The sequence below is a fragment of the Condylostylus longicornis genome, unplaced genomic scaffold, assembly GCF_029603195.1.
Source record: "Condylostylus longicornis isolate FDR11 unplaced genomic scaffold, ASM2960319v2 ptg000013l, whole genome shotgun sequence".
NCBI classification, from domain to species: domain Eukaryota; kingdom Metazoa; phylum Arthropoda; class Insecta; order Diptera; family Dolichopodidae; genus Condylostylus; species Condylostylus longicornis.
The window spans coordinates 3,424,030-3,448,593 of NW_026577982.1; the positions used below are offsets into that span (position 1 = coordinate 3,424,030).

Below are 24,564 nucleotides of genomic sequence, written 5' to 3' on the forward strand. Positions count from 1 at the left end.
GTAGGTATTCGTTTAATTTAAGGTATACATTACGAATTTTTCGGTTAATATTCATGTAACTTTTTTTTTTAACATTTTTACTAAGAAAATATTTTCAAGTAACATTTTGTTTGGTTACTTCATTTAGATTGTTGAAGAAAAGTAAACAAGATGGAAAAAAATTGTATACATTATGTTTGTAAACATTTTTCCGTTCTTGCGTTCTGGAAACCAATAATGACGATATACTTGCAAATGTATAATATTTCCTTGCTCGGGCGCCATTTAAAGTTCCAGTATCATGATTTTGATTTTAAATTATTTCAACAATTTGTGGACTAAAAGCAAACAAGATATGCAAATTGTGTAATTGTGAATATTATGCAAGTGTAATTGCAAACATTTCTCCGTTCTTGTACTCTTCAAACCAATGATGATGATATACTAGTACATTTGTAATATCGTCTCAATCAGGCGCCAGTTCAGCTTAAGTATTATTTTAAATAATTTCAATAATTCTTTGAACGAAAGCAAACAGGATATGAAAAATTTGTACATTTTTAATTTGTAAATTTTGTAAAAATTATGATAACGATTTATTTACACACTTGTAATATTCTCTCGCTCGGGTGCCAGTCAAAATTAAGTATTATAATTTTTTGAATAATTTTAACAATTTGTTGAATCGAACTAAACAAGATATAAAAAAATTTTTTAAATTATGTTTGTACAACATTTGTCCGTTCTTGTATTTTGAAATATTCCCCTGCACGGGCGCCAGTCAAAATAAAATAAAATTATTTTTAAATAAATTCAACATGTCTCCGATATCGTGGAAGCTTATTACTACAATTTTTAATATGATATAATTTACTCTGTTTCTCGAGTAGATTTTTCTAAGACATTTGATAGGACTTTCACCTGATATTGAACAAAAGTGTAAAACAAAAACCCAACCCTTTTGTTTTTGGTTTCAAAAATGTAGAAATTTTAATTCTTGATTTTGAAATTCGAAAAATTTTCCAATTTTATAATTCAATAATTTTTAACTAATGTTTATTTAAATCACTGAAAATCTATTTTCAATTTAAAATAATTTTGAATTCAACAAGCGTCTTTATCTAACATCTTTGATAAAAAAAACTGTTTTGAACATTAATAAAACAAAAATGATATTTGACATTAAATTTTTAATTTTCTGTTAAAAACTTTTTTTTTTCTATTTTTAAGAACGAACATTCAAAATTCAATGAATTTTAAGTAAATAAAAGAAGAATATAAAACAACCATGCGCTTAAAAGTTTTGAAGAAGAAAGTATAGAAAATTTTCCAAAAAAAAAAAAAAAAAAAAAAACAAAAATTTATAAATTGAAAATATTTTTATATTTTTCTTATTTTTGTTTAACTTATTGTTGATCAGATATGAAAATAAAGTGAAAATGAAAAAAAAAATTTCTTTTCTATTTGTCCTTGTCATCATCAGTCCAAAGTTCTAAAATTTTTTTTACAAAAACAAATACGAATGTATCCATATAGTACTCGGCTCTATATTTTATTTGGAAATAGAATATTAGAATAGGAATTGTCTAAGAAAGAGAATGTGATGGATGACCAATGCCTATTTACAACATAGATAACAGATAATTGCGTTGCAGCTCATAGAATTAAAAGTATTTTATATTGTAATCGAATGGGTAAAACGGATCGGTGATACCATATGAAATATATCTCCGTTTAGTATCGTTATTAATCACCTTGTAATAACCATTCTTGCTTATATTTTTTTATTGTTTGACTGTGGTAATGTCAAATTTAGAATTACCAGAGGTTTTTCTTCTAAACCATGTTAGTGTTCATTTATGTGGTACTGATTCAATTTAGTCACAATAGTGTCCCAGTACACAAAACTTCTTCAAAGGTAGTTGATAACGAGATAAATGGTCTATTAATGATCCTTGGTCTTAAGTCATTTGTACACTACCGAAACATACTGTACTTATTGATTATTTTCTATTAAAAGTTTAAGTAGAGTACACAAGAAATTTTTGTTTTATTTTTTTTTGCCAAATTATATCAAAGATTTCGTAGTTAAAACTGTACAATGTATGAAATTAAAAGCAAACAGAAAAAAGAAAAACAAAAACAGGACGACGAAAAATGTGAGGAAACCAACGCTTGATTTTGGCGATATTTAAAAGATAAATATAAAAAAAAAAATACTTTAAAAAGAAAACCAAAGAAAAAAGAAATTGAGAGAAAAAAATTTTCTTTATCTTCTTTTAATTCCTAGAAGGATAAAAAGGATAAACATTTCTTTTTTTTTTTCTTTTAATATAAACGTTTACCATTTTTTTTGTTGTCGTTTTTGTTTCTTATATCCTTTTAAAATTAAAATGATAAGAAAAGAAAAATATATTCATTCTTGCTTTTTCATTTCCATGCAGAGAAAGACAAGAAGAGTGCTCGGAGATTAAAAAACATAAAAAAAGAGGGAAATCAAATGCCATTCCAAAACAATAAAGGAATTTTTTTATAATCAGTAAAACAACAAGGAAGAGAAGAAATGTGAATTGGTCGGTGCCAAGAGTATTACAAGGATGCTAATAACATTCACAAATATTTTACTTGTGTGAAAATTATATAAAATAATTTTGTTCTTTGGGTTTTCTTATTCTATCTTTTACTTCCGGTTTTTTAATCCTGTTGTTGGATTTCCTTGTGGTTAGTTTTTCTATTTAAAAATGGAAAATATAGAAAATGGAAATTTTTCTTTTTCTCTAATATTTTATGTTTTATAAGAAAATAAATTTTTACCAATTGTTCTCTTTGTTTTTTATATTTTATAAAATGGCAAATATTTTATTTAACTTAAGTGTATAGTTATTTTCCATAATTAGTAATTAAGATTTGGTAACTAATAAATTTAATTTTAGTTTTAAGAGAACATTAATCCTATCCTTTAATTTGGTTTTTGTTAAAAAGAAATGCAAATTTTTGTATTCCTTATGTGACCCATTTTCCTTTATTGCACTAGTAAATGTAACGACTTTAAAATTTTTAATTTTTGCAAGTTTATACTTGGTTCCGTATTTGAAGCGTTATCAAAATTATAGTGTCTAAATATTAAATAAATCGTATCTGATTCCTTTTTTTTGGAAAAGCGCTTATTGGGCTCCTTAGTATTTTGAAATCGATTTATCAATTCAAATCGGTCGTAAGTGTTAGGACGAGAAATTTTAGTTTAGGATTTAACAGATCCTCTTTTATGCATTCAATTTCCGAATCAGTAAAAATTATTTCTATTTTCAGCCATGGTTTAATGGCTTTAATGGGTAGTGGAAACTAATTTAACAGAAGGGCGGTGGGGGTTAAAAGTCCACATTAAAAGGAAGTTGTCTTTTCCTTGAATTTATTTGTTTTAATTATATTGCTTGCATGTGTAGGTGAAAAGATTGAGAGTGTAGGAGATCTGTGCAAACCGTACGTTGTAAATAATAGCGACACAACTCAAAAATATAATTTTGACTTCCGGAATTTAAAGTATTTATAGCTGAGTGTAGATTACAATTGAAGGCTAAAAAACGTGGGTATAGAACTATTTTAAGATTTTTCTGTATTATTTTGTTAGAGAAAAGTTTTATGTATAAAAGCAATAAAAGCAAGTTGGCGACTATGCATTTTGACTTGTTGTTCACGCAAATGTGCCAAATGTTAATCATAAATGAAGTTTATTGAAAATTTTAGCCAGAAACTCAGAGGGCTAAAATACACAATTGTTCCCCTGGATATTTTAACCTGTTCAACAGTTACGGTTTAAATATTATTTAAAATTTTCTCTTATAATTTTTTTAATTTAATTTAAGTTCGAGTTCTTGTATCTATGAGTTTGACAGCATTGTTATAACCTATTTTATGCTCCTACTTATTTTCCGAAAAGTAAAAGTTAATAAAAAAGAGAAAAGCAAATAAAACTTTATTTTTTTTTCTTTTTGCCCTCAACTTTTATTTTATCTTTTCTTTTATTAATTAGAAAAGTTTTGTCACAATTTTGTCAAGGGACGATTTCCTTAAAATATGGAATTATTTCGTTTCTATACGTACGATTCTTTATATATTGAGTTTTTCATTTCTTTAGAGGTTTCGTGCATTTTGCTTTTATTCTTACATATAAGAATAATAAAAGTTACGCTAAACAAAATGGCAAAAATAATTTTTTTTTAATTTTCTTCTTATTTTGTTGAAAATTTTTATTGAATTTTTGAAATTTTTTGTTTTATTCTGTCATTTTTTTTTTTGGACTTTAACGGTAAATAAAATATTTTCTACTTTAAGATATTAAGTAAAAGAAGGAGAAAAGGTTCTTAAAAAAGGATGATTTTATCAGGTCAATGTCAATATATAAAAAAAAACTTATGAAAAATTAATTTGTTCCTTAAGAGCAATAAAATAATTGTGAAAGGATTCCAAAGGTATAAAAGTGAAAGTGATTTTATGAGGTCAGGTCAAAGTGATGAAAACTATATTACACAGAATTTTGAGAAGTTTTGATTGGTTGTGTCTGTTCAGATCTCGATTCTTTTTGTATTGTAGATGGGTTATTAAAATTAATAATATGAGAAAAATTTGGAAATTTTTAATAATTTGGGTAAACAAGACGGAAAGAGAGAATCAGAAATCACAAATTTATAATGAGCCTATAGTAAAACATAACTGATAATAATTCAAACTACGCTCAACTCTTAATTGACAATTACCAAAATGGTGACGATTTATCACTGACCTATATACCAACTGAAAACGTGATTGCAATGAGAAAAATGTGGGGTTCTTGTAACACTTTCTTCTCTCACCGGGAAGATTTCTTAATTCTCTCTTTCCTTGATTTTTAATATGAATTGTTCGGGTTTTGTTTTTGTTGCAAATCAGTCGAGGCAATTAATCTACAGCGTTAACTTACATAGGTAAAAATAAGTTCGATTTTGCTGGGCTAATAAAGATTTTAAAGAATACAAAGAATTTAGAAATGATTTATACTATCTGTGAAACGACTGACTGTCTTTTAAATCGAGGTAATTGGCATGGCACAACAACTGTTTGATATAAGAATTTGAGAATGACATAGGACATGGAAACATGAATTTATTACTTTATTGTTAAATTATCAATAAAAATTTTAATAATTATTATTCAGAAATTGATTTATAATTCAAAGGTTGCTTTTTCAATATGTTCGTTGAATATTGTTTAACAGACCTACTAACTGAGAATGAATTTGCGAACTTCATGTTAATTATTTATTCATTTAGTAAAATTTTGAATAATACTTTTAAATAAAATGGCAATGCTAATTTACCAAACATATGTAATACAATCTTAAATTTAAGTGCTTTTAATGTGTGTAATCTTCATATTCACAATTATTTTATTTATTATTTTAAGAAAGCAGCATTTACATCCTGATCAGAAGCCTCTTAAATTCACAAACAAACCTTATCATTATTAAATTTTGTAACACAAAGGAATCTTTATGTGCTCTTAACTGTGCTATCAGAATCATTAAAAACAAAGTAAAATTTTATAATATTTTATGTAAGTATGTTTATAAATGAAGAACTTAACATAAAAATAATGTGTTCCATCGTTATCTCTATTGAATAAAATAAAATTATATATTAGATACTACCATTTTTATTGCACATAATTTAATTCTACATGAAATAACACCATGCGTGTAATGATTTTTATAAGCACCATGATTTTGAATTTTCTAACTCATATTTATCTCTCTTAATATGCTATTATACATATACACCATATTATGTACAATGTTACAAATGAAAAAATATGAAAGTATGTAATCTATAATTTTCATTTCGAATACACAAGATACCAATAATTTTCTAGTATAACAAATAAAATTCTTAAAAGTCGTCCCTTGTAATTTCTCTCTTTTTACTCTATATAATATATATATACATAATAATGCCATAAATGTCAGTTGTCAATATTATATTGTCACAATGTTAGAATGTCTTTTATTTTCTTAAAAATTGCTTTAACAATGTCAGAAGAGAAAAAAAAAATAAGAAAACTTTTATTTTATAAAAACAAAATTAACAATTTTTTTTTTTTTTTTGATTTCTAAGAAATTCAATGAAAATTTTTATTCTCCGCTCTCCAATGTCAAAACAATGCGGTTCAAAAATCAATACTTAATGTAAATATTTATGTAAGTTAATACAGAAGAACTCTTGTTTATAGTGTATAGAATTAGGAATCTGTTGTATAGTCCAGTGGAATAAAAATTATTTGAAATGTTGTCTAATTAAAAATATTTTGTGTATTACGTAGAAGGAGACAGCCGTGGCTATATAAAAACATGTGACTTTAAGCTCTCCTTCTTTATTGTTAGAATTTCTTTGGTTCTACGACGAGTAAATTTGTTTACGTTGGGCTGAATAGACGTGAGGTGGTTGAACTTGTTAACCTTAACAGCAATTAATAGGTTTCTTCATAAAACGGGCATCCTATGGAAATACTTCCTCTATAAACACAGTGAAAAAGGAGTGTTAGAAGAGACAGTGGTAGAAAAGCGGTAATTTAGTCATGCATTTTCGTGAATCTTCGTTTTAATTGACATATTTTAAATAGGTTTTTTCATAAAACGGGCATTCTATGGAGATACTTCCCATGTAATCACAGTGAAAAAAAGTGCTACAAGAGACATTGGTAGAAAAGCGGCAATTTAGTGTTTGTTTTAAGTGAATCTTCATTTTTGTGGAAAAGTATAACGTAGTTTACTTTATTAATTCAATCTAGATTCTACTGTATTTCTATAACTATAATCATCAATGGAGTCTGAATAATATTTCCATTTTTTTGATCAGTGATTTGTTGAAATTTTAATAATAATGACAGTAGATCATCATAATGCATAAATTTCAATTCAGTGATTTTAAAAAGTTTTAAAGAGTTACGTTATATAGATTGATGAGTTTCTAAAATAATGACTACAATAATAATATTTTTAAGATAAAGGATAATGAATATTTTGAGTGATCTTTTGTAGTTGTAACAAATCAGAGTAAAAGTGCAAAGCGTTTCTCGTTATCCGATGGAAAATGTCGAATTTTAAATTTTAAAAGTCAACAGCTCTAAAAGAGAGAGAGGCTGGGAGAAATTTCTATTTTAATGACAGTAGACGATGGGAACGATAAATTGAATCTAGTAAGTTCTTTCAGATTTAATTTTATTGAAAATTTGACAAAGAGAGAGCATTAATTTCGTCCAGTAAATTTTGTTTGAAAACCATTTTTCTACAAATTTTCCCAATCAAATTGAAACAGGAAGAAAAAATATTAAATGCAACTCAAAAATAAATTTAAAAGTGTTATTCGTTAGCTACCGGAATGATTGAGTGTATATGTATAAGATGTAATATAAGAGTAGGTGTATTTAATTTAGCAGAAAAAAAAAGGATATTAAATTTTATTTGAAATGTCAACGTTTGAGGTTAGTTAATTCCTTTTTTTATTTTCTTTTATTTCTTTACTATTTTGTACAATATAATTAAAAGTCTCTAATTAGGCAATTTTTTTCTCTTTTCTTGTGGTGGTAATGTGCAGCATGATTTTCTGGTACTTTTATATATGAAATAAAAAAAGTCGTATCCGGTTTTGTTACTAGTTTATTAAAATCCTTTCGTTCGTGTTTTTTTCTTTTGCTTGTTATATTCAACTACTCATACACCTTCATTAAACGTATACTTCTGATGTGAAAAAGTATTACACTTAAACACGCTTGTGTCTTCATTTTGTCGGTTTTTCACATTTTAACGTATGTATATGTATGTATGTATGTATATAAAAAATTAAAGTCTCAACAAAAAAATAAATAAATTAAAGCTTAATAGTTCGTATGTAGGCGTTAATACTCTGAAATTATGGTACAGATTTAAGTAATGAATGAAAATAAACGAGAGAGCGAATGATGACAAAAAACAAAAAAATTAAAGAGGAAAAGGATTTGAAAAAAAAAAAAGAAAAAAGGTGTTCAAACTGTTTTTTTTTTTTGTGAGTGGCTAACAATTTTCTGAATGCTTGGGTATAGTGAGAGTTTTATTGTCGGCTTATGTATATTGCGCCTCAAATAATATGGTGTTAAAACATACATATATAATCCGAGTCCTATTGCACAAACCAGGTTTTATATTTTGCAATCAACTTATTAAAAACTGTGCAAGGTTACTTTACTAACAACCACCTATAATGAAAGTGTTCAATCGACTGTCTTCTATAGCAACATCGCGTGCTATTCACAATATGCCAATGGTCTGACCAAAACCGTCTTTAATTAGAATTTTTCAAAAACTAATTCCACAGCTACTGCAAAAGATTTCAAAACCCCTGATTGAAAATCCAAATTTTTTTTTTTTTTCAAAATTTCACTAAGAATTACGAGTACTGAAGGGTGGTTTGATCAAATAAAAGTGTTACGATTTATTTAATTTGGAATACTTAATTTTAAAAAAATTCATGTCCTTTTTTTTCCATATATTTTCCATTTATTTTAGATTAATTTTGACAAAAGTTGAGGAGAAATAATAGTGTAGTTTCCAAGAGTTTATTCTTAACAATTTTTTTTTTCATTTTCGGTAATGGTGTGATTTTTTTTCTAAATGATAAATTCATGTCCTTAAATAGGATAACATTAAAGAATGTAGAAAAAGCTGAGATGTAGAAATTTGATACGCAACATTTGATAGGGTTTTCGATGCTTTTTTTTTGCAAATGTTTTTAATTTTTTTTTTTTTACTTATATTAAGGATAATTAGGTATCCTTTGAAAATTTTGTCGCCTTTTGAGGCAAAAGAAAAAAATTCGTTAATAGTTCTAATTTTTAAATAAAGTGTAGTTGAATTTTTGTGTTGTTTTTAGAAAGGGTAAAAAAATTGAAATAATTTTTACGTAAATTAAGTTAAAAGCATTTTTTGTTCTTGATTTGTGTACGAGATTTTGTTTAATAGGATTTAAAAGGATTTTTGTTTAATAGGATTTTTGTTTAAAAGGATATAATAAGTTTACAGGAGGGGGTGCTGTAAGGAACAGTGAAATCGTAATTGAACAGTTTCATAATCTTAGTCTTGCGCTAGGACAATTAAACTGATTCCTTGCAATGAATACGTTGGATAATTTTCATATTAGATTGTAGATTGCAAAGAAGGGGTAATAGTGTACCGCGACCAGAAAATATAGATCTATTTTGCCCCTCAAGTAGGTATGAGACGAAGCCCTACAACATCTCCCTCAAGACACACCCTCCTGATGAACGCGAGCAGCTTTGAAGGCCCGGCAGGAAGCTGGAGTGAGCACATAATTCTCTATTAAAGTGAAGCTCGTTATAAAAAAGGGATAAAAGCCGCGTCGTATTTTTATTATTCGCTTATCCAAAGCTTTATACTCGTACATTCAATAGTTTTTGTTTCAATAAATTTTGAGTCATTCAAATTAATTTTAAATTTTATGTAATTATTATCAATTTACCGGACCCTTTTGAAATATTTAAAAGTTTTCTGAACCAAGAGCAAAGTTAATTTTCAATTTTTTCAATTAATCAAAGTTTTTTTTTTCTATTCGATTATGAAGAAAAAAAAAACAAAAATTGATTAACGTTCTTTAGCAAATGAAATTGGCCTTTTGTTCTTAACCTTCTGTTAAGGGAATAAAGTTGCTAATAGAAGGAAAAAAGTTTTCAAAGAAAATTTTATAAAAGAATTTTAAAACAATGAATTGATCCGAAAGTAAAAAGAATTTTCTCTTTTTTTTATTTTCGTAATTTGAACTTATTAACTTTAATATTGCTATAAAAACAAAGGTTTGAATTAAAATTTTCTGTAATATTTAACTTTCAAAAACTAGTAATAAATAAGGCCGTCCGTTTTGAATTACCGTAGATAGTGGTCTGTAATTTAAAATCTTAAACGATTTGGGAAATTTTTGGGATTCCAGTTAATTATGACACTATCACTGCCTTAGGGAACACCACCTTAGTGAAACTATTTCAAGTAATACCCATAAAAATTCAAAATTAATTTTATATCTTATCAAGAAGTACTAGGACTTCAATACGGGAGTTTTGTCGTATAACTTAGACAATATTCATGCTTAATTGAAATTTAAGTGAAGTGTTCCACAATAAAAATTATGTAGCAATTTTTTAACAACCGGTGACTGAAATCGTGTTGGTAGTTCTCGTGCTACTTTTAACAAACAATTTGCTTCTACAAGTGCTCCTTTTAAACAAAATTTCAACAACTTCGAACCAAAATGTTTTCTGCAGAATGAGTCTCTTGCTCTCTTTTTATACAAATACTTAATGTTTATGTACTATTGTTAGTGTCGTCTTTAAGTAAAATATAAAGTTCGATATAGAGTTACATGGAAGGTCACTGGAATTTTATCAACTTTAATGATCAAATTTCAAACAAATTTATTAGAGGGATGAACCCTTTTTCACTATACTATGTTTTTGAAAGACCCACGTTATCTTTTCTCTTTTCATCGTATAAAATTATTATTTAAGTGTTCCATGAACTTCTTTTCTTTAATATTTTTTCATTTCGCTGTTGTTTCTTTTTCTAATTTTTGATATCATTGCTCCTATTTTAGGCATATAAGAATCCAATTTTGTTGTTGAGCATTTTTCATTTTATTTTCTTTTTTTGTTGTAAAATTTTATTTGAATAAGAATTCCTTTTTTAACGGTATTAAGGATTTTATGAATTATATTCGATTTTTTTTTTATTTTTCTTGTTATTTTTGTTATTTTCTCATAGTTTAATGTTCCCTTCTCTAAAGAGAAAAAATAAAACGAAAAGAAATAAATTATTTCTTTTATTTTTTTTCGGTACCTTTCGCCTTTCTTTCCTTTGGCTGTTTTTTCTCTCAACTTTTTAAAAAAGATTTAGGGTTTAATTACTTCTTAATGTCTTTCTTGGCAAGGTAATTTACTTTTTCTCCGCGTTAGTTTATATTTTCTCATCTCTTTTCTTTTCTCTTCTCTTTTCCATTTCTATTCTTTTTTGTTGCTTCAAGAAAGAGGAGAAAGCAAGTAGTAGGAGAGAAATTTTGTTTTCATCGATGAAATAGAATATTTTGAACTTAAAGGAAGTCAAGAATGTTACTTTCCGATCTAAGTAGGCACAGTATTAATTGTGGTGTGGCTGTAAGTATGTATATCGGAGGTAATTTGACGTATTGTGTTACTGTGATAAATTTTTATTAAATATTAAATTTTTTATTAACTGTAGTATGGAAACTGTAGGAGGAAAGTTTAATTGACTGTTTTAAATAATAAATAGGGAAAATTCTTTAAAAAAAAAAAATTTGACGGAAAAGTCAAAAACCTATTACATGTCTTTTAAATTTTTTTAACTTTATTACGTGTAATCTGAAAAGGTAATATGATTTTAAAGAATGTGTTAAGCCTATAAGTTTAGACTAGGGAAGAAAGGGTAGCATTTTTTTTCATCAGAGTTGCCCTATTTTTTACTTATTTGAACAAAAATTTTCTAAAATTTAATTTTTTTTTATGATTTGCCATTAGTTTATAATTGAAATGGTGCCGTGGAATTCATCATGAGAAACATGGTTTAAGATATTTTAAAAATTACAATATCTTGTACAATAGATTAGGAGAAAGCTCAGCATTGTCCTAGAATTTAAAAGTAGCAGCATTCATTTATAATTGAATTTTAAAAGTTCAATTCAACCCAGGTTGTACCTTACTAGTTTTATCACTAAATGTTCAATTACATTTTGTTCTTATTTATGATTTTATGAGATTCTACGGCTGACTTCATTGGAAATGGTTTATAAGAAACCATATTTTGCTGATAATTAGGGAAAAACTCAAATAATTTTTCATAAGAACAAAACAACATTAAAATATAAGAGTCTCAGCAAAATACATGGAAATTTTAAGGACAAAATCTCTAATATTGCGTAATAAAGTCGTAGAGTTCAAAACTTTTAAAATAAATATTTTTTCTGCTTTTTGTTTTGTATTTCAATATGTTCCTAATAACCAAAACCTACAAATTTCATGGTAATTTTCAAGATAAATAAAATTTTTATTTAAAATTCTTTTTAATACCCATAAAGTTTTAGAAAAATGGCAATTTAAAAATAATCGTTTTTTTGTTCTTCTTTTCTTGTATTTTTGGTTTATTTTTTTTCAAGGAAATTCTTTTGATGTTGTAATATTTTGCGAAAACAAACAAAATAAAAAGAAAAAGAAGAAAAAAATCAATATTTTATTTACGAACTTTACTCTTAGATTATCCTTAAAATAAATTAGTCCTTAAATTCCATTTATTTTTATTTTTTATATGTCTTGTTTTAAGTACACATAATTTAGATAAAAACGCTTTGTAGAACTCATTTAGAAAAAATCAGAAAAAAAAAAATACAAATAAATTCGAATAATGGTTTGTAAAGTAGCGAATTTCCTTTGAACAAGGGAACTTCCAGCGTTAAGAAGGTGGAAAAAAAAGTTTAAACGAATTATTTATTAGAGTCTAGCCTAGAAACTGTTTATATTTCAAATTCTTACGTCTCGCCGTATAAGAGAGAAATTTTGTTAAGAATTTGAAAAAACGAACCCAAGAAAGCAGTTAATTTGAATGGTAATATTCTCATTGCAAGGTAGAATAGGGCGAAATATCGCAAACGAATTATTTTTACGTTTTGCAGGATATCAAAAATGTTTCTGTTTTTATGAATTTTCGGTAGCCATTAGTTTTAGAGCGAGGGAGAGCGACGTAAAAGTTTTCTTCTAAAGAAACAAATTTATCAACACAAGATCAATTTTTGTTTGAAATTTCAAATTTTTCTCTTAAAAGATGTAGAAGTTTTGGAAAGAGGCGCAAGAACGGACTGGTGGACAAAGTAAAACTTATTCATTAACACATTTTTTTCCTCGATTTATTTGCAAATGTACTAAAAATGGATTTAAGTAAAAGATATTCTACCGTTATTCATAATTATTTGAAAGTAAAATTTTCCAAAAAAAATTCAAAAAAGAATCCTTGAATTTCTTTAAAAGTGTTTTATTTTTAATTTCACTATGAAATGCTCAAAGGCATGAATTTTTATTTAATGTTCTTTACAAAGATGCCTAAAAACACCTTTTTGAATTTAAATTGAAATTTTAAAATGCTTTTTATTTTAATTTTTTTTTTGCTGCTTTATAATTAGTTTGGTTCAGTATATTGTTCGTACCTAATGATTTATGAATTGTAGAGTAGGGTTTCTTTACTCAATTATATTTAAATTACAGAAGTTCTAGATAAGATACAAATAGCTCATAATTTATAAATTCATAATTAAGTTCGAAAATTAAATTGTTCATTACGATTTGCTTAAATAATCTCGACTTGTTATATATTAAAAAAATGACATACCTGACATTCGGTTGGCCATCTGGCGGCCTGCTGTGCACAGTCATTTGAACTATCCTTAGACAGGGCGAATAGATCTCTTGGTTCTTTTAATCTAGCTATTGGTCTTAAGGTTTTTTCATCAGTATTGACCTCCAGTTGATTTGTTTTTAAATTTTTTGATAGAAAACTACCAAGAAATCCTAGAAATAAAGAAAAAATTTAAAAGTATAAAATATTTTACAAATAAACAGTATTTTTTTTCAGATTTTTTAATGTTAACTATACGTTTCTAGTTTATTTTATTCGCCAAACAATAGTTTACTGGCTAACACTAGATACTCGTATGCGTAAGCCAAAGTTGAAATGAGCAAGAAAACAGATAAAGCGGTAGAATTTTTTCCGTTTTATGATAATAAAGAAATGGACTTCGCAATTCATATTTTTTGTGCTCTACAGAATAGTGAATTCCGTATGGCCATAGTAGCGAATCTTATTTGCATTTCAACTGAACGAGCTTGTTAATAAAAAAAAGGGTTCTGGTAGCAATTTATTTCACGTTCTGGATATGTCTAAAACCGCCGAAATCATGCAGTTTTTTGTCTCTATATCATTGTTTTTTTTAAAAAATACATGAAGTCTGGCATTTGTGTTGACAATTCGTCATCAATCAGACACTTCGAAACAATGTTGAATTGGTAGTCGGTGATATTTCGCGTTCCTGGAATGGAACTTTGATTTTGACGTCTACTTGAATAAAATCGTATTCAAAGAGTGAATGAAAACGATTGATTTAGAGAAATTTTTCGTATGTTCCTGTAAATTTAAAAAACTGAAATGATTATGAAAACATTTCTTGCGCTCCTCGTATAAGTTTAGTCTAGCAATAATTTCAGTACAAAATTGTTGTATCTATGCAACATTTACCCAATTGCTGGTCACGACAAAGAAAAAAACTAGCCACCAGACTCAGATAATCCATTCATTATTCTTTTATAATAATTTTAAAAGTATCTACTATTTTAACCAACATTTCTATTTTTTTGCCCCATAATGCGTCAATATTAATTTTTGTATAAGCCGAATTTCTTTGCAATTCTTTTCAACTACAATATCGGAGACTTCAAAAGGAAGAAAAAAATTTTATTCACTGATCTGAAATTAATTAATTTTATCGTTTAGAAAATATTGCAATTTTAAGAGTATTAATGATAAAAGCAGACATTAAACAAGTCTGAAGCATGTAATCAAGCTTGAATGATTCTATAAAAAAAGAAAGAAGCACAAATAAAATTGTTTGATATTGATTGAATTGGGTAAAATAATTATGTGAATTTAATTTTCATAAAGGAGAGGCGCGTGGTAGAATAATAAAGAAGATTAAAAAAGTTATACAAAATTATTGAAATGATAAAATAAAATGAAAATATGAAAATTTTAATAAAAAGAGAAAAATCAGCTGCATATTATTTTTTCATTTTATAAAAATTTTTATTTCAAAAATATTTTTTCATGTTATTATAATCGTGCATAAAATTCATAAAAACAAAAAACGCAATGCAGTATTGTTGCCTTTCAATCACTTCTTTCTGTTCTTTCTTTTATCCTCCATACTTGTATATTATGGGCGTACCAAAATTGTACATCAATTCAAAATGTTTTTTATTTTTTTAAAATTTAAAATATTTGCAATACAGTGGAAACTGTTTAATGCCAAAATTTTACAATTACAATTTTGTAACAAAAGTATATCGAGTGGAAAATTTGGAAGTTTTGCACAAAAATTGTGTCAAATGAGTAATATAAAATTGAAGTTACAAGCGTTTCTTTTAAAGAGAAGAATTTTTATTGAAGAGATAAATAAGAGATTAATTTATTGTGTTAAGTAATTTGAGTTGAGAATTTTGAAGTCTTTCTAAGCGTGCAGTTTTTACTAATCGGGTGAGAAGAAATATCAATTTGAAATTCTTGTTTACTCATTTTATATTTCTTATTTTGTCTCAACAGTCAAATGATATTTCCACTCATGGTGTGAAATATTAAATAATTTCACAATATGTGGAATGTTGTGGCAATGTTAGCACCAAAAACATAATAATTTTATTGGATTCTTTCTTCGGTTTTGGTCAAGTCGTTCGGGCGTACTCTTTCAACATCTAATCTCTTTATTTCTGTCATATGCTTTTTTACAGGATCTTCTCTACACTTCTATTACCGGACTGGAGCTTGACTATCGACTTCAGTACTTGGTGGGTTAATGTTTTTATTAATCTCCAATTTAAAGCAGTAGACCAATAATCATCCCTGATTTTTAACGACCGCATTATATACAATGGGGTAGGTTATGTGATTGCACCAAATTTTGTATGTCGAGTTTTCAGTGGGAACGCAGTTCTTCATAGTAGGGAAATGCAAATACACTATTTTTAGAGAGATGTCGGTATTTTAGAGAGATGTCGGTCTGTGTGTGCAATCTAACATGTCAAGCTCCGCTGTAACACTTTCAATAAACTAAACAATACAATGCGGTCGGTTATTTGCTGACTACATCAGATTTTATTAATTATACGACTTCCTTATGAAGGAATCAAATAATAATTTGTGCTCTATATTCTGTAATTTTGTTGCTTTTACCTTTAATGATTTTACATTTTTATCACATTTATAAATGTAAATATTTTTAATGAAAATATCTGTAATAAGCTTTTGTTAAATACGAGTACATTTGGACATTTTATTTTCCATAATAAGAGAAAATTAATTTGAAATGAAAATTAATTTTCAAAAAAAAAAAAATATGAAAATGTAATATAAAAGAATAACGTAAAATATTTGATCAGTAGTCAGAAATCAATAGTAAATTTGTAAAAAAAAAAAGGATAATAATATTTAAATGAGAACAGGATTTATTTTTAACATTCATTGTGCATATTACATGCTATTTACGTACTTATGTACGAGTATATTATAAAATTAGTGTATTTTATTTATAGTTAACATTTATGATAATTTCATTTTAATGTAAACATGTGTGCAACAAGTTCCCAGAATAAACAAGAAATATATATATATACAAACAGAATGTTAAAATGTGTGTACGTAACGTACATAATATAGTTGTCAATTTTTAACAAGTTTTATTCGGGAGGGAAGAGTAAGACATCGGGTAAATATATTTTTGTAATATATGGGGGAAATAAGAGCATATGTATAAAAATTATGTTTTGTTTTGGGAATAAGGGTAGCTAGTATGCGTGTACTTCTGTTTTAACATAAAGAGGTTTCTTTTTTTCCCGTTTTTGTTATTTTGCCTTTCTGTTTTTGACATATAGTTATTTTTATGTTTCAACCATTATTTTAATTTGTTAAAAATTTTAACAGATTATTTTTTGACATTTATTGTAGGTCGATATTTGGTTATTTTCTTCCACTTTTTATTCGGGGGGGAAGAGGAATTTTTGTGAATTTTATTTATAATTTTGTGAATGGTTTTATTTCTCATTTCATTTAATTTATTTAAGCGGTTTTTAAAAATTATCTGTGTTAATGTTAAAATTTAAGCATCTCGAATTGCAAAAAATTGTAAGCAAATGAACGCTTAAAGCAATTTTAAAAAATGCACTCATTTAATTAAAAGATAATTGTAATTAAAAATAATTAAGTTTTTGACAATTTTAAAATATTTCGAAAACAATTACTCTTAAATCTAACGACCAAAAATAATTTGATGTTACAATTGGACTCTACATTAAGATAAAATAAAAATTAACTGTTAACTGTTGAGGATTTCAAATAACTTAGAAATATTAGTTACTAACAAATTTAGAGTATGTCAGTGTGTTTGTCAGTGTGTTTGTATTCCTCTAGTCCCCAATAATAAATTAATTTTAATTTTCGTCAATTTTCTCTTGGTTTGTACATCCGATTTGATTCTGAATTTAGCATATTCTAAGTTGATATTTTCCGTAGGCAACTCATATTTTATTTGTTCTTAGTGTTAAAATTTGTTTTAAAATTTTACTAGTAATGAAATTTCTATATATGTGCATATGTATGTCACCAAATTTATTTTCCAAAAATTTTGCATTCGAATAATTTTAGGTTTAGTGTTTGCTTTAAATCTTTTGTGATTTCCAACCAGGTTATTCATTTTACCGAATATTTTTAAAAATGAAATTTTCATCTCTTATTTTTTTCTTTTTATCCGTATACTGTTTTTAAAGTTAAAAACGAGTCCGAAAGCAGAAAAATAAAAATAATAATCCGACTTTGATTGAAAATGATTTCCAGTAGTTTTTAGGCGGATGCTCTATCAACTGCACTGAAGTTTAAAAAAATATTAAAAAATTGTTGGTAATAAATTTTATGAACATTTCAGGGGCTTTACTATGTAACTAGATTTCCGCATTTGCAGAGATTGCCATACAAATTGATTGGTACTACTTTATTATTGTTCCAAATACAAAATTCGTTTTAAAAAAATCGGATTACGTAGTAAGGCTCAGTCATTGAGAATTAATAATTTTTGATAAACCAAAATTTGCATATTCTTATATTAATAGAAATTGTTTCATTTAATATACCAAAATTTCCTCAAACAATCCTCTTATTATTTCTTAACAAATTTCCAAGTAATTTTCATTTTAAAGTAAATAAAAGGGATTTAGTATAAATTATGAAAATTAAATTTATAAGAAACTTTTCTCGTCATAATTCTAAAAAATTTCAATAATTATAAAATTAAATATTAATTTAAATATTTTATATATGTGGCCCCCAAATGTAAAAAATATTTACCTTAAAAATTCGCACAAAAAAAATTCCTATTTAAAGATTGTTGAACTTAAAAATTTTTTAATTTGACTTCAAATAAATTTTCTTCTGCTTAAAATTTAAACTATTTTGTCTTACAATTACAAAAATTTTTTATATGTACGTAAAACATATAAAAAAGGCAATAAGGCACACAGAAACCTGTTAGCACAATCACTTCAAATTTATTTTTATTTTTACTTTTGAAATTTTTTAAATTTTCACTTTTATTGTAATTTTTTTCTTCTTATTTTTTTTTTAATTACTCTGCTCTATATTTTTCTATAATCAATTGAAAAAAGAAAAGCAATTACTTTTCGAAAAAATAAAATTTTAATTAATTTTTTTGAAAACACACTTTTTTCCGGCTTTCTATAGTGACAAATTCCCGTTACCCGTATATAAAACTATGTAAAACGAGCGCAAAATGAAATTGCTAACAACAAGTGTACAAGGAAATATGAAATTTTCCCGCGTTTTAAATTTTTATTTTAACTTTTGAATTAATAGATTTTTAACCCTACTATATCGAAAAGGAAACCGCATGTAGTAAATGTTTTTTTTGAATTAAAAACATGTAAATTTTTTTACAAAAAACAAAAAGAAACAACAAGAAAAAATTTTGGATTTTTTTCAAATATTTTAATTACAAAAATTTTCACAATTTTTTTATTTTTTTTTTCTTAAATCGCTTAAAATTTAAATTAATTTTTTTTATTTATTTATTTATTTAATTATTTAATTTTTTTTTTAATAATATTAAGGCGAATGCCATAAAAAAAAAGCTTTTTAAAAAATTTTGTATTTAAAATTTAATTTTCTTTTATTTTCACATTTGCGGGAAAATTTTGCGGGTTTTAAAAAAAACAAGTATCATGACCGGGTATTTTTTTTTTAACAAGAAAATTAAAAAATTTAATTGAAAACGATAAGAAAAGAAAAAATAGAAAAAATGTAATCAAAATACCGAATATTTTGTGTAACGGCACTTTAACGAAAATTTTTTTTAAAAAACGATAATTAAGAACTCGTTTTTCATTTGATTTTCTATTTTGAAAAGAATGAGAGATTTTTTTTTCTATTTGAACTTCCTATCGGTAGCTCGGCACGGTTAAGACTAAATTTTAAATGAAAATATTTTATTAAATTTTTTTTTCTTCAAATTTTCCGAAAAAAATAATTTTTTGTTGCTTTAAAAATTTTTTTTGCTTGTTTTTATTATGTTTGTTTTTTATGTTGCTTGTGGAAAACAAATTGATTGTATACAGAATAAAATAAAAACAAAAACCACAGAATATGAGCAGAGCATAAAAAAAAAAATTAAAAAGAAGAACGAAAATAAAATTAAAATTGGGAAAAAGCTACCTAGAATAGAAAACTTACACTGAGTATTTTTAATTTGAATGAGAGTGAGAGTAAGAAAAACAAAATAAAGGAAAGCTCTTTTTATACTTATACAGAATTTATTTGTTTTATTCACCATTTTTAATAGTAATTATTATGTGTTGGATTAGAACTGTGGTGAAAATTATTTTGACTATGTTAAGGAATTTTTGTATATAATCTTGTTTTGTAAATTTTTCGGAAAAGTTTTTTCTTTTTGTTATGTAAACAAAATGTTTTTCCTTTTGAAAGCAAGGAGAAAGTATTGTAGGAGATGGAAATATTATATGAGAGAGAAAGAGAGAGAGAGAGAGAGAGAGAGATTAAAATTTTCAAATAGCTTTACAGAGATTATTATCATAAAATTTAATATGCCAAAATGTTGCCAGAGTTCATGAAATTTTGAAAATTTTTTTTTGCTATCAAATAAAATATTATGCAAATTAATTAAAAAAATTTTTAATTAAGATGAAATTTAAGTATTTCGAAATAGTTTTTTGAATTTGTCTGTTTGTTTGATTCTGGCACTTTGTGACACATATAAAGTTTTTCTAATTCCTGTAGATTATTATTTGGTCTTTCGAGATATTTAAGAGTTTTCGCCATAAACAATATCTGAAGTTTTGTGTTAAGATGCTTAAGATTAATTAAGACAAATAAGGGAAAATAAACGTGAAATTTTACATTTATTTTAAAATTGAAAAATTCTATATGAAAGTTGTTCAGTAAATGAATTTCAAGTCGAATTCCAACATCTCTCTTAAAAATCAAGCAAAGCTTTTTTTTTAACATTTTCATAATATTTAGATTTTGCGTGAAAATTCCTTAACTACACTATAAAAAGACAAAAAATTTTTGTCGCTTATTGGACTATAGTAAAATTCCAAATGTAGCTTTAGTACCCCAGAAAATATTTATGTAACTTTTATTATTTTACCCAATTAGAATAACGACAGAGCAATATTAAATAATTTGAAATTTCTTTATTTTTATTCTTTGCCTATTGTTTAACTCTCTTAAACAAACACAAAAGGGGCAAGGGTATTCAAAACCTGTTACAATTACTAATATTAAATATCATTTGTTTTCATTTATTTTTATGTGGGTTACTTAAACATTATTACAAATAATTTGCAAGTACAATTTTTTAAAAAAAAAATGTTAGTTGTCATTTGGGAAATTCAGAAAACAAAATCCATGTAAAGGAATGCGAAATAAATAAGATGCAATTTTATCGAAAAAGAAGAACAATAAAAAAAAATATGTTTTTTTTTTTTGCTTTGGAAAATTAGAAAAGCGCAGACTCAATAAATGAAAAAAAGCAGAAAAAAAAGCAAAAAGAGATGAACAGATAAGATGATAGGGATAAGCGTAGGAAATTGAAGGAAGGAAAGAAATGTTTGCTATTAAACAAAAACAATGTTTAAAGAAAAAGTAAAAAAATTTTTTTTTTCTTTAACTCGTAATTTATGTGTCTCAGGGTTATTAAATCTTTAAAGCTATTTAATTTAACCTTGAAATTTTAAATAATTATTGTGAAATTTAAATTCGTTAAACAGAGAACTAGGGAGAAAACAATAATTTTAATGAGAGTATATGAAAAGGACACTCAATACATAATGTATTGCATATAAGGATATTGTTTTAAAAATATAGGGAGCTTAAAGATTTAACGTGGATTTTCTATTTCTTATAATTTCTATATGAAGAAAAGAATAAAAATTTTGAAATAAGAAAATGAATTGCAGAACTAAAATAAAATTGAATTTTTAATTTGTTTCAATTTTTTTGTAATTTATTAAATTAATTTTGATGCCTTTTAGTTAATAATAAAGAGGAATATAGTAGGAAATTCAAAAAATATCCTTGAAAAAGTTTGAATGTAATTTCCTGAATGGAATTTACTATGAAACGTGCTTAAACCACAATTGGTTCACATATTTATAATCAGTTTTTCAAAATTTTGTATTTTTCGAAGAGCTATAATGGGCGAAAATAGAAAGAAACTTCGAGAACTGATTTATTTTTAATTAAAGTATATGTGCCTTAGATTCTAGTGGGACTTTGAAATTTTTGAATTGAAACCGATTTTATTCAAATTATGATAATTTTTTTTAAAAATTGCTAAATATCATATATAAAAAATAATTATTTAAAATGTAGAATATGTAACATAGTTTGAACCAGAAAATCAATCGCGAAATGAATTTCTATGGAATGATTTCTTGCGGAATTAGGTTCTATTTTTAAAAATTGGAAAGGAATTATTTGCGTTTATCTTTGCTTACCCATAGAAGTTTTAAGAGGAAGAATAAATTATAGAATTTCAACTATAGTATATAATTGTAGATCATTGAGTGTAAGTATGATTTCATTGACTATTGATTATGATTGCAAGTTAGGATTAATTGAATTCGCTTTCATTCGGGGGAGGAAACTTCAATTATACTGGTCAATTTTCTTATATTCCAACATGATTTTTTAAAAGGCTTTATTGATAATAAGACTCTTAAAACACCTATTTCATTTGATTAGTTATTCAATGATCGTCCTGGCAACGTGAATAAATTCAGACGCAATATATGATTTAATGAACGCTGGTAACTAGTTGGTCTTTTATCCAGATTGAAAGTATAAAATTTTCAATTTTCTTTTAAATTTTCTATAAAAATTCAATTAATTTTATAATTTTAATAAAAGCACTTAATTTACTTAAATTGCATATTTTTGGGAGCACATCTACTGAAATTGCTATAAAAACTAAAAAATAAACTTTTACGATATGATTCCTTTGATATTCATCGTCCTTTTAAAAAATTATTCTTCAAAACCACTAATTTGATTGTGTTATAATGAAATAAAAAACAATTCCACATTCTTTTAGGGCAAAAAAAAAAGACTTGTGGTATATGTGAACAATTTCGAATAAAAACTTGATTTTTCTTTACAGTTCATTGCCAATAAATTTAATTTTAGGTTATAGTTTATATTTCACATTCTATATGCGAACATACATAAATATTAAGTTGAAGGTTTATTTAATTTTTTTTTTATGAATTTTTGTTTGCGAACATTTTTATTTCACAGTTCACTGGTATAAGCCAATAAATTTTTTTTCATTTTAACAAATTAATATAGAGCGAGGATATTGACCAATCGAAACGTAAATTTTTAAAATGTTTTAAAAGTGTTGCAAAAGAAAAAAATTACAAATTCACAAAATCAATATTTAAATTTGAAATTTTGGTTAAATGAAAAATAAAGGAAAAAAAAAACAGAGAAATATGAATTGCGAAGGATTACTTATGTGGGTAAAGGATAATGCAATACCAAAAAAAAAAAAAATAATGAAAAATGATGTTACGTACTGCACGGTGTAGAATTATTCAATTTATTTTTTGATGGTGTAGCATTTTAATCGTTTGAGTTCTTTATGAAGTGTATAGAATGCAATGGCTTTTACACTTTTAGTTGATTATTTTAATTGGGACTTTAGATAAAAAAAAATCAACTGTTTTCCGATATCTATAAAAATCAAGTATTTAAAATTTATGAGATGTAGATGATAGATATACTATAGTCGTAATAAATTTGGGAGAGGAAATATAAATATCAATTGTTTGCAAGATTTTTATACACTCATCATTTGAGGCGTTCGAATCTTTTTATGTATTATGAAAAACTTATAAAAAACTAAGCAAAATATTTGATGACATTGACATTTAAATCTGTGTAGAGTCAAATTTACTGTACAAATTTACAGTTACATTACATTAAATGTACAACGACTATTTTTTAACTACAAGATCTTCAAATGTGTACAAGAGCTCTCTCTCTCTCTCTCTCTCTACAATTATTCTAATATAATTTCATTTTCCACTTAGTTGGCAATCGTCTCAGAGTTTGATTTTGTTCTATAAACGGTAATTGATTAAGAATATTTTCATCCAATAATTTATATTTTTAGCGGTATTTTAGAACAATTTTGTTATAAGAGATAATAACAGGCTAGTTATATGTATGATTGGCGTTTACTATACATTATGTTGAATTTCGCTGAGTTTATAAGGCGTTTTCGGATTACAGCTTCCGGTAAATATGTTTAATATATCTTTTCGCTTTTCGACTCCAAATTAGACACAAGCATCAATTGAAATGCTTTTACATTATTCCGATTTAATTTATTAACACCAGCTCATTGGTTCTAAACCTCTTACTTAGGCTCTTTGAATTCAACAACTGAGATGTAACTCTTCCATTCCGATTCTTCGAATTTAAATGTTCGTCTTCAATTCTTCAACTTCGAATCTTCGTATCAGATTCTTCGACAGCGTGCTGTGGATTACAGTTCTTGCCCTTAACAACTTAAATTAAAAATTACGACAAATATTTAAAGGATTTTTGCATATTTTGCAATTTTGCGCTGTTTTTAATTAAAATGACTAATAATTATTTTTATAATTATTCTGTTAAATTTTTCACAAATTAAATATTTTTGATATTTTAATTGATTACTCAAATTATTTTCAGATTATTTTTAAAATTTAAAATTTTTTATCAATTTGGTAAATAAAATAATCAATTAAAAATTTAGTTATTTTATTCCTGTTCATTAATAATTTTTATAAATTTAATTAATTAACTGAAAAAAAAAAATAACCAAAACACAAATTATAAATTTTTTGGCAAACAATTTTTGTTCCTTACTTTACCAAATAATTGTGTAAAATATTTTTAATATTTTCGTAAAATAAAATTATTTCATGGTGGAAGCATTGAATCATTTCTTATAATAATCTTGGCATGTAATAATTCTGCATGTGGCACTATTAACGCCTCCACACCTACGGAAATATGCAATTTTGTTTATTCCTATAGACATATATACAATTTTTCATGTGAATTTTTTTTTAAATGCTTTTACAGAAGAGGAAATTTTAAATGCTATGTTG

The 24,564-nt window shown here is 25.6% G+C and overlaps 2 protein-coding genes across 8 annotated transcripts in view; one reads left to right on the forward strand and one right to left on the reverse strand.

The window, feature by feature from the left end:
- LOC129605517 (glutamine-dependent NAD(+) synthetase) overlaps nt 1–24,564 on the forward strand; it is a 143,224-nt gene that overhangs the window by 72,839 nt on the left and 45,821 nt on the right. The gene's annotated exons all lie outside the window — the stretch shown is intronic.
- LOC129605661 (cytosolic carboxypeptidase 1) overlaps nt 1–24,564 on the reverse strand; it is a 100,062-nt gene that overhangs the window by 72,424 nt on the left and 3,074 nt on the right. Inside the window, exon 2 of the mRNA XM_055515554.1 lies at nt 13,442–13,620. Coding sequence (XP_055371529.1) covers nt 13,442–13,620 — 179 coding nt within the window. The remainder of the gene's footprint in view (nt 1–13,441; nt 13,621–24,564) is intronic.